The 19,701-nt window shown below is 50.1% G+C and overlaps 1 protein-coding gene across 2 annotated transcripts in view; it reads right to left on the reverse strand.

Moving 5' to 3' along the window:
* Positions 1 to 5,557: 5,557 nt before the first annotated feature.
* BANF1 (barrier to autointegration nuclear assembly factor 1) overlaps positions 5,558 to 19,701 on the reverse strand; it is a 61,605-nt gene continuing 47,461 nt past the window's right edge. The window contains exon 3 of one of the 2 annotated variants that reach the window (XM_069644802.1): positions 5,558 to 6,238. In XM_069644802.1, the coding sequence (XP_069500903.1) occupies positions 6,092 to 6,238 (147 nt within the window). In that variant the 3' untranslated portion in view covers positions 5,558 to 6,091. The remainder of the gene's footprint in view (positions 6,239 to 19,701) is intronic. The other variant, XM_069644801.1, reaches the window with a different exon arrangement.

A 19,701-nucleotide genomic window follows, 5' to 3' on the forward strand; every position in this document is an offset into this window, starting at 1 on the left:
GTTGATGGAGAAGCCCAACTTGAACAAAAGGTCTACCGTCTTTTGGGTATTGGAGAAGCATGTTTCGTAAGAATCCCGTTATGAGCCAGTCGTCGAGGTAAGGGTAAACTGGGATGGACAACCTGCGCAGGTGGGCCACTGCCAGCACCTTCGTGAATACCCTTGGTGCTGATGCTATGCCGAAGGGTAGCACTTTGAACTGGTAGTGTTTGCCCTCTATCATGAACCTGAGGTATTTTCTGTGCGCTGGCAACATTAAAATATGAAAGTATGCATCTTTCATGTCCAATGTTGTCATGTAATCTCCCTGAGAAAGCAGTGGGATCACTTCCTGTAAGGTTACCATACGAAACTTTTGGGGTTTGATAAACTTGTTCGCTGGGCGCAGATCTAATACAGGGCGCATGGTTAGATCCTTTTTGGGTACAAGGAAGTACACTGAATAAATACCTTTCGTTACCTGAGATAGAGGCATGACCTCTATGGCTCCTTTTTCCAGCAGTTGTTGTACTTCTTGGAGAAGGATGGCAAGATGTTCCGGTGTCATGCGACGTCCCCTCGGGGGTCTGTAGGATGGGGAACTGTTGAATTCGATACAGTATCCGTGGGCTACGGTGGAAAGTACCCAACGGTCTGACGTTATCTCCTCCCATGCAGGAAGAAAGGATGTTATCCGGCCCCCGACCGGTGTTGCATGGGAGGGGACGCGAATCTTTGCGTCACTTGGAGTTGTTGGGGGCTTGGGAGCCTCTGGGGGTGGATCCCCGACCTCTCCCTTTACCCCGGCGTTGGCCTCTTTGGCTGTACTGCCCACTATTGGTCTGGTAATTGGTGGCAGGGTATAGTTGATGCTGACTTTGTTGTTGTTGGCCACGAAAAAAGCGTTTGTTGCCATAGCCGCGTCTGGTAGTGGGCTTAGAGATTTGGTCAAGAGTCTTGATAGTATCAAACTCTTTTTTAGCCATCTCTAGAGCTTCATCCACCGCTTTTCCGAAGAGGTTCGAGTCTTCCACAGGTTTATTTATTAAAGACGCCTGTGTCTCCGGTTTAAACCCTGAGTTGCGCAGCCATACATGGCGTTTTAGGAGTATTCCCTGTACCAGGGAACGTCCCGCTGTTTCTGCCGCGTCTAGAGAGTTTTTTGCAATGCTCTGGTTCACCTGGGTTCCTTCGCCAATAGTTGAAAGTAGGCGTGTACGTAAAGGCTCCGGTGCTTCCTCGGCGTCCTTGCGCAGTTTGGCCCACTGCGCGTCTGCATAGCTAGCAAGCAAAGAATTGTTGTTCGCAATTCTTGCTGAGAAGGCAGCCGAGGAAGTTACTCTTTTTGCAAGGGCATATAGCCTTTTGCCCTCCTTGTCAGGGGGTGCCTCACTGGTGGAAGGGAATCCGGAATGGAATGTCCCCTAATGTAGAGCGGGTCTGAGGGAGAAGGAGTGAAAAGTTTTTCAATTCTCGGATTGACCCCTCTGATCAATGCGGGAGTGGCCAGCGAAGGGATGATTCTTCTCTTCACTGAAGCTAGGAGGGGAATGGTCTGGCTGACCGGGGGTTTCTCTTTAATTACTTTTTCCACAAAGTCTAATTCTGGAGAGAGCTCCCCAGTGTCCAGTTCGAAATGTGCTGCTGCTCTGCGCAACAGTGCATTGAAAGTGGGCTGATCGTCAATTGGAGAAGTGTTCCTAACCGGTGAATTGTCAGGAGGATTTAGGTTTAGGACATCAGTGCAGGAATATACTGATGGGGATTGCCAGGGGTGCGAAGGTCCTTCTTCAGTGTCTTCTCTGAAGCCTTCTTCTATAATGTCTGGCCTGTCTTCCAGACATTCCTCCTGGTTCTGTCCATCGTCCATGAAATCATCCTCCTCCTCCAAGTATTGTTCCTCCCCAGTGAGGTCGTATATGCTATGGAAGTCTGAGGCTGTGTCCACCTGGGGATCGACTAGCCTCGGATTTTTGGCCCTGGGGTCCTCCTGAGGCCCTTCTCTCTGGGTATTCATAAACCTTTCCATGGTTTCATGGGGTACCCCAGAGCGGTCTGGCGGGGGAAAAATAGAGGCATCTTGCTGGAAACGGCTCGACGTCGAGGAAAGCGTCGAGGAAAGCGTCGAGGAAAGCGTCGAGGAAAGCGTCGAGGAAAGTGTCGAGGAAAGTGTCGAGGAAAGTGTCGAGGAAAGTGTCCCGTCGCCCTCCGAAAAAACATTCAGGTGTGCTGGGTGACCCCCCCGACTGAAGGGGGTAGTCCCTGCCTTTCTTCGGGCTTTTTCGGCGTGTCTTTCGACTTATGCGTAGCGCTCGACGTGTTCTTCGGCGTACGCTTATGGGCGTCGGCTACAGCGATCCTCGCCAAGCTTTCGGCGACTCGTTTGTCGGCGACTAGTTTGTCGGCGGAAGCTTGCGTTTGACGCTATGGGTGTCGAACGCTCTACGGCGGTATGCGCCATGCGCGCCGGCCGATGGTTTGGGGGCGGCGCCCTTATTTGCCGAAAGCCCAGTCGCGGCTGCGAGAGGGGCTTCGAACCCGAACGGTCCGAGGAGGCCGCCGGTGGAACCTGCGTCTCCTTGGGCGCCGAAGCTCTTTTCGTCTTAGACGAAGAGCCGTGGGTTGTGTGCTTATGTGAGTCTTTGTGTGCGTCAGTGTCGCCGGGGTGTTCATCCCCATAAGCAGGGCGTGAGCCGAGCCCGTCGGGGCCGGGGACAGACGACGAAGCGCGCAAGCGCTCCTTAGAGGGGGTTTCGACTTCCGTAGCGGAGGTCGTGTTATCGCGTTCCTCGTCATTGTCGGTGGTAGCAGCGGCGGGTGAACCTTCGGCCTTCGACACCGCGTAGGCCGCCCACCTTTTAACCCTACGGTCTTTTAGAGTTTTAGGTTTAAGAAGCCGACAAGCCGCGCAACCTTCCTCCTTGTGATCGAGGGGCAAGCAGCGGTTACACCGTGAATGCTTGTCCTTCCAAGTAAATTTGCCTTTGCAAAGCGGGCAAAACCTAAAGGGTGTCCTCTCCATAGCCGAGGCAATAAATCGCGATAAGCACCCCAAGGGAAAGGAAGGGGAAAGGGAAAGGCATTCTCAGAAAAGACCCAGAGATGTCCCACGACCCCACTCTCCCTACTGTATATGGCCTGCGAGGCCAGGCCACGTGTTCGGCAGCGCCGAAGGATTTCCTCCGCTCGACCCTCCGTCGAAGATCTTGCTCGGCGGAGAACAGCTTACAACTGCGTCGAGGGAGGGATTATTAATATTATGACAAAAAACGACCAAAGGTCGAGGAGTTGCAATGTCTCTCGAGGAGCTCCGCGTGAAGGTGACCAGAAGCTGGGCGGAAAAAAACAATCTGAGGGACCTCGACGCGTGAGGGATTGTGGGTACAACGCATGTCACTATAGGGATAGTGTTTCAGACACGCCTTGTCGACGTCCCCTTTTTCGACTACGAAAAACAAAATGCAATACTCCGCAGTGACCACTGGATTTCGGACCTATGCACAGCATGTGATTCTAAGCAGATTAAGAAATATATTTATGCCGACCTCTGTATTCAGGGCTTCGTTCATACCGCAGCTCCCGCACCCATGTTTTCACGGTATGAGCAGAGTCGAGGTGAGGTGGGCTCTGGCCGCAGGTGGTGGTCATTAATGCAATGGCAGTTTAGCAGCAATGGATAGACACTGCACTGGGGCCTGGTAATGTCTCACGCTCTTCGCAGGGCACATACTTTGAAAATACTAGATTTTTGCAACAACGAGGGGCCAGGGAAAGGAGGGACTTCGTGGGAACAAGGCTCGTGCAGAGCTGGCGGATGGCCTTGCTCCTGTGTATGAACTCAGGATGGGAGCGCTGCAGCCCTCAGTCTGTCTGTTGTGGGCCTAAAACGAGTTGCTGGGCAGGCCTAATATTACTCACCTATTTCCATTCACTATTGGGCTGTTATCTACTCCCAGCGGGTGGGACTACTCCCCACCCCCCCCCCCTTATCTGCATGTGGGGTTTATCCAAGTCAGCCAGGGGTGTGAATAGGACCACTTCCTTCCCAACAGGAGTCACCACCCCATCAGGTGGCAAGGCACACAGGCCTTACTATGTTGTAACGCCGGTGCCTCCCAATCAAGCATGTACCCTGGCTACAGCGCACTCGCTTCCCTAAGCCCCTCCCACCTGTGTAAAGCTCCTTACCTGCAGTCGGATGGATACTAGTGGTGAGGTAGCAGACTCATTTCCAACCCAGCTGACATTCTGGTGCAAATTCTCTATAAACGCCTAGTCTCACCCAGCTGGTAATGGCCCATGGCTCGCATCAGGGTCCTCCAGTCGTTCAGGCATCCAATTTAAATCTCAGAGGGCCATGCCAGCTGCTAAAGCCCTGCTATGTACACAACTTGAATAGGCCTCCAGCCATAGCCCTAGACAATCAGCATGCTCAGAACACAAGCAGTATTTCCAAAGTACATCTTAATTCCAAGTTCAGACACTTTATACTTCCACACCCCCCCCCCCTTTTCTGATCCCGACTGAAATTTTAAAGACCCTCACTCCCTTGCTCTTCTCAGAAAATGCAGTCCTCCGTTCTGCATCACCATCAAAAGAAAACTTAACTTGTTTCCATGGTCTCATGTTTCAGAGGTCATTAAAGCAGAATCATCCAGAAGTTTTGGTGGAAAGCTGTGACAAGAGCCAAGCGGCCGACCCAGCCAGTAATTGCAAGACCAAATCCGGTTGTCAGAACAAATGTAGGTAACTACGCAAGTGACTGCCTACCCACAGTTTTCTATGGTTTAGAAACCCTGCAACTGATCAGTTGTTAATCAAGGCACCTTTTTAGAACCAAATTATTACAGTTCCTAGCCACAGTAACAATTGGAGGTACTTATGTTTGGCAAACAATGTTTATTTAAAAAAAAAAAAAAAGTGCAATGATACCTGTTAACTTCCATAACATTTCTTTAAAACACAATTCGCGGGGTTATCAAAGCAGAACACCGCTCGAGGAAACTGCAAAAATCTTAAAAGCATCATGTGAGAGACAGTACGAATTAGATTCAAGCTGACAAAAAGCCAAGAACAGAGGCAAAAGAGCAGGTTTGCGTTCCCAATCTGAAAAAAGCACCTCGGGATGATTTGAACATGCAAATGAAAGCTCAATAGTTAGCTTGTCTCAAAACGAGGCATCACAGAAACATACTTTCAAATTTGTAGAATGCTATGGGGTAGAGTGCAGTCGTCCTCAATTCCAAATGCATACAGCTCGGATCAAGAGATGCAGATGCCCCAAAATAACCAGTCTGCTTTTCATACCATCAGGAAATACTTAAAATCTCCATTAACATGGCGCCATAGAAGGGTGGCGGTGAGCGAAATGCAATAAAGTTAACTTGTGCAAGAGTAGTGGCAGCAAGGCTTGCTTCGAGTGCTCAAACTAGAATTTATCAGAAACAATGACATTGCTGACCTAAAGGTTAGGTGTGAACATTTTACCACATAAAATTAAGTTCAAAGGCTTTAATGCTGCATCACTTAGACAAATCCCAGGAGCGCAAGACATACGATGCAGCTGCAGGACCACCAATAAAATCAGCATAATCTGCAATTTATTGGCAGAGATTTAAACTACACATGCAAAGTCAATAACAGTGCACTGGATGCATGCGGATTGTAGGGGGCGCACATCTTGGTGCAAAGGTGGTACAGATTAAAGTTCAGATGTTGACAGAAACAGGGCATAGCATTTAAAAACTGCATTCTAATAACTAAACAAATGGACAGCATGAAACTTATTCCGGCAGATGAGAATCCCATGCTTCAATGCGGCGTCAACGTGCATAGAAGACAGTTAATGCACAGAGCAGTTTTATAGATCCGTTTCGATGATGAAAACTGGAGCTCGCTCCCATAAAACAGTGGCTTAATTTTACCTAGCTAGACAAGAACATCGGATCTTAAAAACGTCTGGGGGGTTTGTCCTTTTTAAATATTAAAATAGATTGACTGAGGACAGTGGATGGGAGGTGCAGGGCACTACAATGTTTGTTTCCAACGGTGCAACGTTTTGATTGGCTAACTGCCTAAGCCCCAATAATATGCTTGCAGTCGTAGTGGAGGTTTACAAGAAGGCATCACACCACTCCTTTAGGCAGCCATGACAGTCCCGGGCTTGCTTTATGTTGGCTCCACACGTGTCCTTCAGCCACTCTCGGAACAGCTCTTCGTCCTTCTTCAGTACCAGAAACTGCCCCAACACCACATAGGCCTGATGGATGAAATCAGAAAGTGGAAAAATGAAAAGGCGGATTCGGTAGCATCCAGTTAAAATATTAAAAATTACTGTACAGGTCGCAAATTAACAAAGGGAAATATTAATTGAAATCTAGCCTGCATGATCGTTCACCCTTAAGAGCACAAGAAATGTCAATCGGTGCTGCACCACTGCCTTATAAATAAGCTACTCCAGAACGGAATGCTTTCTGAATTGCAGATGTTTCGATTACTTACCAGTAAAATCCATTACTCTTAGTCCTACTCTTCCTTGTTCCAGTACTTCACCTGTGGAGGTAACCTTACCTCTCGTCAGGTACCCACTTTCACTTCATTCCCTGCCTTCGCCTATCAGGGCCTATTGATCCCCAGTGACCAGTCACACTCATTACCAACTGCCTTGGTATGGCTGATCAACGTGTTACTGTCTACCCAGGTAGCTGGCCCACAAATATCCTGAATGGACCCCCGCCCCCTAGCTTCTGCACAACATGCAACCACCCCCCCCCCCCCCCATACTCCCAGCCCCCTTTAGCTGTGAAGGCGTTAACCCATGGACACACGCATGTTATTTTCATCTCAATCAGCGACTAATATTGCGCAAGAGAGCCTGTCTCACCACAACTACTACAATACTAAAACCGCTGTGGAAAAGATGCCCTTTTCTCAGTAAGTTGCTTCTGCTGTCTAGTTTACCCCACAGCACTTCTGGCAAGGATGGATTGGGGGGAACGGACAGCAGAACAATTTCCACCGAGACCCTCAACCCTACACCAGGAATCTAAATTCTTCCAGTACCTTTCATAGGGCTTCTGAGTGGAGGGCCTTCTATAGTTTTGGATAGAAAGCTACCACAGAGACCACCCTAGCCACATCTTTCCCTTCTCAATTCCCAGGCCCAACAAGCCAGCTTCTTTGGAATGGCCAAACCCTGGGGAAGAGCAGAGGCTCTGTAATAGTAGGGAAGTGAATATTGGATATACACGTCCTCCACCTGACAAGCCCAGTGCCCGAGCAGATAAGAGTCACAGTAAAGACAGGAGGCCCACCGATGTTCTGGGCCAAAGCACTCTAAGACTCAGGATCCACCCTTGCAAAGTGATGCTCATAAGAACTGAACAAGAAACCCTGTCGCTCAGGCATAGACAGATGAAGATGACCGCATAGCTAGAGCAGGAAGTTTGAAGGGCAAGATGGGAAAACAAAAAAATCCCACTTATGCAAGTGCGTTCGACCCAGAGGATAAAATGACTGAAAGGCAATGCGCTTGGCTCAGGAAGGTGAGGCTACACTGACGGTGGGTCCGCAAAAATAAAAGCCAATATTTTTGATGCTTCAAGTGTTCTGGTCCCATCCCGAAGGACGGAATGTCCCTAAAGTATGGATAATTAGGTATCCCTAGTCCTTCTCTTGTACCAGGGGAAGATCCTTCGAAGGATCTCCATCTTGAAGTGTTCTGTGGTCTCACAGATGCTCAGCCGTTTCAAGTCTATGATGAGCAAACTGTTTGGGCACCAGGATCATGTTATGTTACTTGGCATTTATATAGTGCTCTATATATCATTGGTATGACCTCAAAGCGCTGGTAGGTTGAACACCCACAGAACCGTAGGTCTAGTCAGTTGAGAGGTAGAGATTTAGGGTGTGGGTGCACCAGTTGTGTGGCGATGTAATTGCCTGATGGTAGCTGCATCATAGCGTTAGGTGTGGTGCTGAGTGTATCAGTTGAATGTGTGCAGCCTGGTGGGTGGACACCCAGAGTGGGATCTGGCTGCGTTGCGCCTGAAGGACGCATATGTGAGCAACAGGCCTGAATGTGCTCGGCAAGCTGCGTTTTATTAGGGTGATGGTGTTCATGGGTCATATTCGTATGTGAACAGCTAGGCCAAATTAGTCAGGGGTATAGCTGTGTTCTTGTTGTATGATGATGTATAGTAGAGAGAAAGCATAATGTGAAAAGATGGTCATTTTTAATGCGCCCGAGAGCATGCACGTGAACAGGGTGGCGGGAAGTGCAGCGACACACAGACAGGGGGAAAAGGAAAGCAGGGTATACAGTGTGGCACATGCTACCATTCACAATTCCATCTAAGGGAGGCATATGCTATCAATCATAATTCTGTCTAGATGGGGCACATGCTATTCACAATTCCATCCAAGTGTGGCACATATTATTCACAGTCCCCACCCAAGTGTGGCACATGCTATCATTCACAGCATTGTGCCAGCAATGTGTTCTGTGGTTACTGTAGCGGCACGTTTGAATCCTGGCTGTTTGAAGTCCATCCTCTGTTTGTGAACTGACGTGGTGGAAGAGCCAGCACAAGACAAAACCTACGGACTGCGTGGAGTGCCAGCAGTGTGTTCCAAGGCTCTGGTGTGCATTGACCCAGGAGTAATTCATTTCAATCGGTGGATTGGGAGGAACTGGCATGTTGAGTACAGATACAAGACAGTTATCAGCCAATATTAATCTGCGTAGCCATGGCAGAGAGGGCACTACTGCGCTAGTTAATTATCCAAACTCTTTCCTCCGCTGTAAAGAAAACAATTGCGTAATGAATTTGACTTCCCAGCAGTCCGTAGAGCAAGTTTGACCTCCAATCTAGAAATTGCGGGCCCCAACAAGGCCAGGATGATTTTTGTTTGCCTAGTCTGGGTTTCACCATAAACATGTCATCTATTCCGCAGAAAATGTGATATTTTTCCACATAACCCTGTGGAGAAGGCTGAACTCGCCCTTCTGCTGAAGGAATGGAGGACAGAAGTGTGCACCTATTGATTTGAAGCAAGAGACTTCAGGGGGAAGAGACCAAAAAAAAAACAAAAAAAAAATCCGGGAGATAATGCCATCTGTGAACGAACCCGTTTGAGACTGGTTAATACTCCAGAACTTCGATAACCCCGATTGAACAGCCAGTGCTTTGTGACCTCGATGCATTTTTCCATTTGAGTGCTTCAGAATACTCTAACCTTCTGGGCCCAATTATGGGCCCTCATACCTTGGTGGTAATTCAGTAATTTGGACTAGAATGAACCAGGAGTGATTATGGTCCTGTAAATAATGATACCAATAACAGCCTTTGCCATGGTTGTATCCTGGCACCGTTATTAACGCCTATATGGCCGATTTCAGAAATCACCTTAAGTCTGCAGCTTTTGTTGCCCCCAAAAGGTCTTGGCTACAAGGATCCTTTGGGTAACATATGTACATTATTATTTTGCTAGACTGCACCAAGGTGGATATACAAAGGTTGATGGATGGTTTACATACATAATACCAAAAGTTAATCATGAATAGCCGGAAAAACATTGAATAACGCAACAGCAGGAAAATGTATGAAGAAAGAATCAGTATGGTTAGGTGGAGAACAGGTTGCCGAGGTTGACAGCCTGAAGTATCTGGGTTTTGACACCTTCAAAACTCTTGGTAAGAAAATAATGGAAGGTTTCTATGCAAAGGCTGTCGCACAGATCAATTTTAATCATAGGTTTGGCAACTGTTCTGTAGTTCCTTTCCTGAAATTCTAAAATGATACCTATGCTGATTTATGGTACTTGGCATGTTGCAAGAAGATTGCCATTTGGAAGGCTTCATAGGCCATACACTATTTGCAGATTTCAAAAAAGGGGGAAGACGCCTTCAGTAATAGTCTTGACAACAGTACTACTAACAAACTGGAAGAGTGGGGTCTGGAGGAAGAGCCATTAAACGCGTCCCCAGGAAACTAGAAACAGACTGGCATGCTGATTGGTGCAGGACATGTGACCCAGGGTTGGGGGGGGATGGGGTGCATCGGAGATGCCAGAATACAGCCTTCGGTCTTAAAAAAATTGGGAATTTGTGTGCACTCCCCAAATACCCCTTCTGGAAAGTGGGATATACATTGGTGAGATTTATACTACATATTGTGCAGATATGGATAAACTTAAATGAGAAAAAAGAAATTCCAAATGCTGTAGATTTAGCTCAGAGCCCAGGTAGTTGCTAGAGCACTTTTGTACTGCGAAGCACTGATTAGACAATGTTTAAGAAATTTATCGCGATGAATTAATACTGAGAAGGTAGTTTGGAGCGTGTTGGTTGAGGATGCCATATCAAAGGAGCAAGTCTTTATTCCAATTTGTAACTATGATCAAGATAGTGGAGTAAAGATGGTATAAACGAGATTAGGCATCCTGGAGCAAGCTTTATGTGCCAATTTGTTTTAACAAAATGGATTTTAAAGTATTTGAACTGTATTTAAGTAACCTTCCTATTGGGACTCTTGCTTCCTATTTCTTCCCTTCACTCTGGCCATCCTCTATGGGCCCACCCCCTTAATCATTTTGAGTCATAGACTCCTCTCTCCCTCTTCCCTCACATTCAGACTTCCTTCTCAAAGGAAATCTCCCTTTTCTCCCTTACCCACAGAAACTCAAGGTCACCAGAACTCTGGTTCCCTCTATAGGATACACTAAAGCAATAGCCTTCTCCAGAATCTACCCTCTTCCTCGCTACAACCCTCTTACAACCCCTGCTAATCCACAGCAGGGCATTGGACTGCATCTCTCCAGCCCTTAAAACTCCACTGGCTCCCGGTTGCTGCAAGTATCAGATTCAAATCCTTCTGCATAATCCATAAGGCTGTCTGGGGACCACGCCATCTGCAACTTGCTCTTACAAATACTCCCTCTAGACCTTTACGTTCCTCTGGTACCAACTCTGTGTCAAGCTCCCTTTCCTCAGCTGGCTCCTCTTAGCGAACAGCCTCCCCTAAGTCTTCAGCTGGATCGCCTCAAATTACAGAAGCTCCAAGACTCGTTCACCACCTCCTCACCCCCCACCCCCCCTCTGCCAATCAGTCGCTGAGATCAGTGACCAGGGCCATTTGTGTCCTTCAGGGCCCTGGCCCACCACACCCATCCACCTTTAGCCTACCCCCCAGCCTATGCCACTGTAGGCCTGCACCACTTACTGCAGCCGACCTCTCCACAGCACTTCCTCCACTAGGCACTTCCGTCTGCTAGGATGAGCCCTCCTAGCACTTAAACCCCTGCCCCCACTCCCTCTTCCCCTCTGCACTTGCAGGCTAGGCTCACAAGGCCTAGTAGGTTTGTCTTTATCCGACAGTGTTCATTTTTTTCAATCCCATGTTCCCCTCCCTGTTGCCCTTTGGGCGCGTTGAAACAAATGTACTTGTTAAGTACCCAACAAATGCACAATAAATGATGATTTTGTGTAGGGTTTTAACCCCATTACGTTCCTGTTGTCAAGGACGAGATAGCTCGTTCTTTTGGCACTTAATTTTGTGCGATCCTGCAAAGCAAGGGGGAGGGTCGCACAAAATTGAAATCCGACCCCCGGGCTATGTGAGGAAGAAGGGCCAGCTCACAGCCCGGGGGTGTGATTTCTTTCAGTTTCACATCAGCATGAGTAACGCACGCTGAAAAAGTAATTTCACTGCGGCATCATTTTCGGCTGCCGCAGTGAAAGAAGGCGAGTGCTCTTCTCCCTCGATCTCCGGCATTGAGCTGTTGAGATTGAGGGAGGGGTCGTTGGAAGGAACAAGTTACTTATATGTAACAGTTCTCCAGCATGGGTGGTATGGATTCACATGCTCATGACTATTCCCAGTCAGGAAAGGAATGCTCGGTGAAGAAAATAAACCAGTTTCCGTTTCCGTTTCACTTCTGAACAGTCTAACAACCAATCACTGGTCTCTGGGTCATACTGCCCCCCCCCCAGCCGATGACTGCCCTCTACCTAAGCCCCTCAGCCAGCCATCTTCAGATTTGGTAGCACGTAAAGTGGCAGTAGGACCAAGAGAAGTCGCAGAGGGGTAGGCAGGAGGGTTTGCATGTGAATCCATGCCAGACCAGACCCATTGCTGGAGAACAGTTAAGTAATGTGTTCCTTCACCAGCATGGGGTCTGGCATGGATTCACATGCTCATGAATAAATACATAGCAGTACACATGCACAACCACAGGAGGTGGCAAGGCTCAACATTAAGCATCTCTTACCTCATCAACAGGTTCACCTTCAAGCCAACAGGTTGCGCAGCACTGCTTGGTTGACTCTGGACTCCTCCCTGGAATCCTGGTCGACGCAGTAGAATCTCGTGAAGGTGTGCGTCTACCTCCACTTAAAAGCCCTGCGATGTCCAGCAGGGGCACACCAGACGAACGCCGTAGTTGCAGCGATCGCTCTGGTTGAGTGGGCTCTCGGATGGCCAGGCAACAGTCGGGTCACTAACCAGTGACAATGGATGATGCAGCCAGAGAGCCACCTGGAAATAGAAGCCATGGTTCACAGGGCCAAAGCTCAAAAACAGCTGTGACGTCTTCCGAAAACTTTGTGCGGTCCACGTAGAACTTTGCACTCGCCGCTGGACCCAGGGAGTGCAAAGTCATCTCAGCTGGCGACGAAGCCAACTGGAAGAAAACAGGTAACACCAAGGGCTCGTTGAGATGAATCCGACGGGACCTTGGGCATGGAGGGATGCGTCCGTAGCACTACCCTGGTTTCGTGAAATGTCAAGTACAGAGGTTTACAAGAGAGGGCCTGGATCTCACCCACTCACCGTGCGGATGTGATGGCCACAAGAAACGGCGTCTTACACAAGAATTTCAGGGGCGCCGAATGCATAGGCTGGAACGGAGGACTCATGAGCCTCGTCAGCACCACATTGAGCTCCCACACCTGGGCCGGAGTTTTCACCGGCGGGAACGAACGGAAAAGTCCTTTGATGAACTCCTTGACCAGACGGTGCGACCACAGTCACAATCGGCCGGAGCTCTGGTGTAGCGGGAGATAGCCGCCAGATCAATCTTGATGGAAGCATGCGGCAGTCCTGCTTTGGACAGCGGCAGCAAATACGGCAGCACCCGAGGGGCCATAATCAGTAGAGGTCTACCTTCTGTGCACGGCACCAGACGGTAACCTCTTCCACTTATGTCCATAACATTTCAGTGTAGACTGGCCCTGGCCTTGTCAAGTACTTCCTCTTGCAGTCCGCTGGGAACTCGTATCCTCCAAACTATAGCGCTGCAGGAGCCTGCAAGTTCAGAGACCCTGGGTCGTGATGCAGGATCGCGCCTCCTCCGACGATAAGATCCGTGACCACCGAAAGCTTGACTGGAAGGGATGCTGACAAGTCCAGAAGGTCCAGGTACCATATCGGTCTCGGACACGCCGGTGCGACAAGGATCCTCCTGCACCGGGACCGTCCGAGTTCACGAGTCGTAGATGCAACGGCAACGGGGGTGGGGGGAAACAGGCCTTCCCAGGGGAATGAGAATGCATCCCCATGCTCCCCGGCTGGGGAAACCTGCTGGCGAACCTCTGGCACTTGGTGTTCCTCACCGTTGCAAACAGATCGATGTGGGGATTGCCCCATCGTCAGAACAGAAGATCCACTTGATCCTGCCGAAGCTCCCACTCATGGCACAGCTCCCTGATGAGGGAAATCAGCGATGATGTTCTTCACTCCTGCTGGATGAAACGGGACGAGGAATATCCCCTGGGCAACGGCCCAGTGCCATAGGTCCTGCGCCTCTCTGGAGTGCTGGGATCTGGTACCCCTCTGCTTCCGGATGTAGAACATTGTGGTGGTGTTCTCCATGAAGACCCGTACCACCTTGGCCTTGAGGGACAGAAGACAGACTGGAGGGCCCAAAACACTGCCCGTAGCTCCAGAAAGTTGATATGCAACGACCTCAGTAGCCACAGGCCTCTTGCGTGGAGGCTTCTGGTGTGCGAGCGCCCCATCCTTCCAGGGAGGCGTCCGACGTGACAGTCTCCTGATGAGGTGGGGTCTGGAAGTTTGAGCCCGCCGACATATGCGCACAGACACCACCACCGTATCGCTCGATGGAAATTCTCAGAGAGATCTTGTCCTCGAAGCTTCCTGATACCTGGATCCACGGGCGTCGAGGTACTCTTGCAGTGGCTGCATCTGAAGCCTGCACAGTCGAACAAGTTTTATGCATGACATCATGCCGAGACGGAACTTGATGGACCTCACCCATGCGATCTTCAGGGTCAGCCGTTGTACCTTGCCCAGGATGGCCGCTAACCTCTAGGCTGGAGATGCCAGGCATAACACTGTTGAGTAGAGACCCCAGAAACAGTGCATCTTGCAATGGCACCTAGCAAGACTTTGCATAGTTCACCGAGAACCCCAGCTCTGTCAGCAGCTGGACGGTTTCTGCCGTGTGCAACAGCGATCTCACTCGATTTCGCTTGGATGAGCCAGTCGTCCAGGTAGGGGTAAATGTGGATCCTCGTAGACGCAGCTGCGCTGCCACTGGCGCCAGGCACTTGGTGAAAACCCGTGGTGCTGACTTTAATCCAAAGGGAACAACATATAGTGTTGCCCTTTAACCACAAAGCACAGGAACTTTGTGTCCCTTGTGGATGGAGAGGTGAAAGTAGGCATTCTCCAAATCAAATGACAGGAAATCCCCTTCTTCCAGCTGTCCTAGCACGTGCTGAATGAAGGGTGACCATCCGAAACTTCTGGGCTCTGATGTACTTGTTCAAGCGGCGGAGGTCCAGGATGACCCAAGGTGGAGGGTGCACTCCTCTTGGCAGGGGGCACCCCCGATGGCCCCGGGATCTTCTGGCGCTGTGGGATCCTCCGTCACCAGAAGGGGCATCCTCGTCTGAATCTGAGCTAAAGGTGTGGAGTGCTTGGAGAAGGTCCACTGGTTGCTGAGGTGTAGGGTTCTCCAACTCCTCCACAGCCTGCTCCTCCTCGGTCTTATCGCCACTCAATGTTTCCTTTGTCGGGGTCCCCCCCCCCCATAGGCCTGGTCCTCGAATTTCTTCTCCAAGATGGTCTGGAGAGCGAGCTCCTCAGAGGATATGTCCATGCCCTGCTCAACCAGGAGAGACGGTTTCGGGGAGATGGTGGGCATCACCTTCTCCAGTGTCTTCTCAGGCAGGGAAACTCTTGCCATGGAACTGTACCCTGCGAACCCACGCTGGGTGAATCTAGGCCTACACGACCTTGGTCGAGCTAGGGGCCTTCATCTAGTTGAGGGGAGGGGGGGGGGGGATTCAAGCCCCGCTCCCCCTTATCCTCTGACTGGTTCATCCGGGGCTTCCCCAGGAACTTACCCAGGTGGTCAGACTTCCTCTTTGCTGAACCGGAGGTTGGGCTCGTGGTCAAAGGTGCTGGAGACACTGCCCACCCTGGCTGCCGGGGAGCCTGTCGCAACAATGCTCCCGGAGCCCGCGGAATCACGGTGCTTGACCCTCAAAGGTCTTAAAAGACCACTCAGCTTTCTTCTTGTGGCTGGCAGGACTCACCCGTAGCAGGGGCGTTGGCCTGCAGCCACTCCATGAGACACCTGCGCCGATCCATCATGGTGCGGGGGACCATCTCCTGACAAAACGCACAGTCATCCTCCACGTGCGATTGCATTCCGACCAGACAGGCACACGGAATGCCCGTCGCCCAAGTAGATGGACAAATCCTGAACAGAGGCGTCGAGTCTTCCTTCTCTGCCATGTCCACGCGGGGTAGGCCTTGAAGCTTCTGGAATCCTCCAAGAAAAACTTTTGCCCTTGAGGGGCTCTGAAGAATCTGAAAACAGGTCTCCGTTAATCGGAAGATGGATCTATGGAGCTTGAGGCTCAGTTTGTCTGGAGAAAAAAAAAAAAAACAGTAAAAGCTCGAGAGCTATAGCACGAGGACTCCCAACACTTGAATGTGCGGTAAAAATCTGAATATGGCTGCCAGAGGAGGGGCTTAGGTAGAGGGCAGTCGCTGGCTGGGGCAGTATTAACTAGAGACCAGTGATTGTAGGAGAAAAGATAGTTCAGAAGTGAAATTGAAACCTATTTTCTCTTTACCGAGGATTCCTAGCCGGACAGGGAATATTCATGAGCATGTGAATCCATGCCAGTTCCCCATGCTGGAGAAAGGGGAGACTCCTCTTTCCAACGCCACCTTATTGAAGCATTGCTGCGTGAGGATCGGGCGCAGAGCGCTCTAAACACGCCCAGCAATGCCACTAGACCACCATGTTTGTGACGTTGTGGGGGGGTCTGCTTACTATGGAAGAGGCCCTCACTGGGCCCTTAATGCATGGGGCTGCAGGTTTGGGCCCATCTGCCCCAGACCACCAGAATTTATTGTATAATAAAAGATGGGTGGCCCTCTCCCCCACCCTAAGTGGATTGAGGCACCTCATGTAGCCCTCCCTGAAGCATATTTCTGCCCGTAGGAAGGGGCAAATGTGTTTTTTACTGGTGGGGAGGGTCAGTAGACCACCGGGGATGGTCTATAATGGGGGCTGTGATTGGCGAGCAGTAAATGTGTTTTTGCTGGGGTGACCATAGGCAACTATTTTGGGTTTACAGCTTTTTCTACGCAAGCAGCTGCAACGTTATTTTATTCATTCATATTTGTTAAGCGCACATCAGCCCGTAGGCCTCGTGGCGCTAGTTACATGGTGTTTACAGCTTAGTTACATACAACGGAGGAGTGATATGAAGGAAGTTATACAGGGGCAAAAAACTACTCCACCATACAAGCATGGATGGCGAACGGTTTATGCCTCACGGGGCACAAGACCAAAATCTTGTGCCCTAACGGCGGTAACAGCATTTTGTGGCCCCTGGCTCCTTCGGCTCAGACAGGCAGGATCCTTATTGGAACGTTATGTGAGTACTTTTATTATTCTATGGTTAGGGCCCATTGTCGGTGGGTTGGGCTGGGTTGTTGGTGTGAGTGGGCTGTCTGGGGAGGTATTTTGGTGGGCTGGGACCCAATTGCAGGATGAGGCAACAAATTGCCCCCCTCCCACCCCCATGCCAGCATAACATTGCTGTTTCCCTGGGAGCAGATGTCTCCCGCAAACCCAGGCTGCACCTCTGGCTGTGCTGCGTTACAGTCACCTCCGGTGAGGAATGGGGATCTGCCAGGGCTCCCCAGAACTGCCGCTGGACTTTGGGGTGGTTGATCCACATGGGAGACAAGGCGCCGGAGGCATCCCCTGGGACCATCCTGGAGTTCTGGTTGGCCTGCGTTACAGCTTTTCCCTCTGGGAAAACACAGGGACCCTGCCGGGCTCCCTGGACCTGCTGTTGGCTTGGCGACCGTGAAACCACATGGGAGACAGCTGCCCAAGGCAAGGGACATCACCCCCCCCCGCAACCATCCTGAAGCGCCGGCTGGGCTGACGCTGTGCTTGTGGACGGTATACACAAGGCGAACTTGGAGCTTCAACACAGCAGCAGGGCTTCACCAGGAAAACCAATGTCCAGGAGTTGCAGCAGGCGCCCAATTCATCGGATTCCTTCGTCCAGCAGTCAACTGCCTTCCAAGCCAAAGCCTTTTACGCAGGTTTCTCCCATTCATTCCACTGTCAGTCACCCAGCAAGGCGGCTGTCCTTGCCGGACAGTCGGCTAGCCAACCACTACAGAGTGCATTTGGATCTCCTAGGAGAACAAACAGGGATTGCGCACCTCCCTCGCTTCCTGCCCCCACCAGACACAGAGGTGGGTTTCACTCGTGAAGCCCATCAAAATCCAAAACGAACAAAGGGGCCAAAACTGGTTTGGCACACAGTAAATTAAATCTCAAGGACCTAAACTAGACTAGTCCATTTTGACTAAAATGTCACCCATGGGTGCTTTACTGCAGCTGCAAATGCAGCCCGCGGTAAAGACATGACAGTAGTAAAGTAACCACAGCCACCAGCCATTAATTGTGTAAAGGGCACTTTTTTTCTCCCATGAGAAGCTACACAATGGGGCTAAGTAACTCCTCCAGCACCTATTGTAAGATAGTGGACCTAGAAAGTTACAATGTACAGTAAAATCAATAGTTTAACAAAGGTAGCGGGCGCCCCTCTCTCGCAAGAACAGACATGATAACCTGTTCGGTGGTTATTAACCACTTGAGAGTTCGCAGCCACTGCTTTTACTCACTGTGCCTTTCACAGATGGGAAATATCCATTTGCATATCAGTCTTTGTCCTGCCCAGGGGCAGTCCAGCACCGAAATACAATGGCAATTCCAATCTGAACGAGTGTACCACCAGCAACCCCATACACGTGTTTCACCCTTGTTGGGGATCATCAGTGAGGTGAAGCTGATGCCTCTCTAAGCACAGTGACCCTAGGTCTCCTGGGGGCAACCAGACGTGGTCTCCCTCTCACTGTGCTTAGAGAGGCATCAGCTTCACCTCACTGATGATCCCCAACAAGGGTGAAACACGTGTATGGGGTTGCTGGTGGTACTCTCGTTCAGGTTGGAATTGCCATTGCATTTCGGTGCTGGACTGCCCCTGGGCAGGACAAAGACTGATATGCAAATGGATATTTCCCATCTGTGAAAGGCACAGTGAGTAAAAGCAGTGGCTGCGAACTCTCAAGTGGTTAATAACCACTGAACAGGTTATGTCTGTTCTTGCGAGAGAGGGGCGCCCGCTACCTTTGTAAAACTACAGTAAAATCAATTTCACTTTACTGCTCTTGGAAACGTAATTAATCCAAGAGTAAGGTATTTAAACCTTGGGAAATCTATAAGACTGCCCTGTCAGACTCAAAATCAAAAGAAAGTCAAAATCACAAGAAAAATACAAGTGTGGGAGAAAGGGCTCTCTCCAGGTCAAAAATTTAAAGTCCTAGAGTCCAGCAAAAGTGCTGGGGGGTCTATTAAGAAAGAGGAATTAGCATATTTCTGAGAATTCTCCCTAAGAGCAGGCAAGCCAGACCTCCAGTAAAGTCGGGGGTAATGTCCCTGGCCTTGGACACCTGTCTCCCATGTGGGTCTTTGCCAGAGCTTGTAGGTAATGAATTCCAGGGAGATGTGTGCAAGTCAAACATCTGGGGATGCCCACGGGTGTCTGGGGTTCCCCTTTTCCTTGGTGCGACACCCCAGGCCCAAATCCGTAGGTTGTCCACAAGAGCAAAATTCCTCAAAATCTGCTCTGCCAAGACTGGTTTAGCCTTTTCCCTTTGCGCTCGGTGCATCCACACAGAGGTACCGTTTGTTGGGACACCTGTGGTAACGCGGGAAGGTAGGACCTGTGTTGTTGGCGGTGTTGCTGGCAGTGCGTTTCAGTGGGTGGGCAGAGGGACATGTCTGAAAATTGTATTTTTTCCACCAAATTTCACACTTGCTGGGGATTGTGGGTAATGGATTCTGGGACGATTTGCTCAAGTGAGACCTCTGGATTCCCTGGGGTGTCTCCCTTTCGGAAATGCATGGGGTTCCCAGTTTTCCTTGGCTTCGACGCCTTAGGCCCAAATCTGTAGGTTGTCCACATGAGCAAAATCCTGCAAAATCTGCTCTGCTGAAAGACTTGGGGTTACCAGTGGTTTAGCCTTTTACCTTTGCGCCCTGTTAGGTGCACCCACACATACTGTCGGGACACCTGTGGGAACGCAGGAAGGTAGGACATTTGCTGTGTTTGCTTGGTTTTCATAACGTGGACACATTTGCTACTGCAATTGT

The sequence above is a fragment of the Ambystoma mexicanum genome, chromosome 2p (genome assembly GCF_040938575.1).
Source record: "Ambystoma mexicanum isolate Mex_15411 chromosome 2p, UKY_AmexF1_1, whole genome shotgun sequence".
Classification (NCBI taxonomy): Eukaryota; Metazoa; Chordata; class Amphibia; order Caudata; family Ambystomatidae; genus Ambystoma; species Ambystoma mexicanum.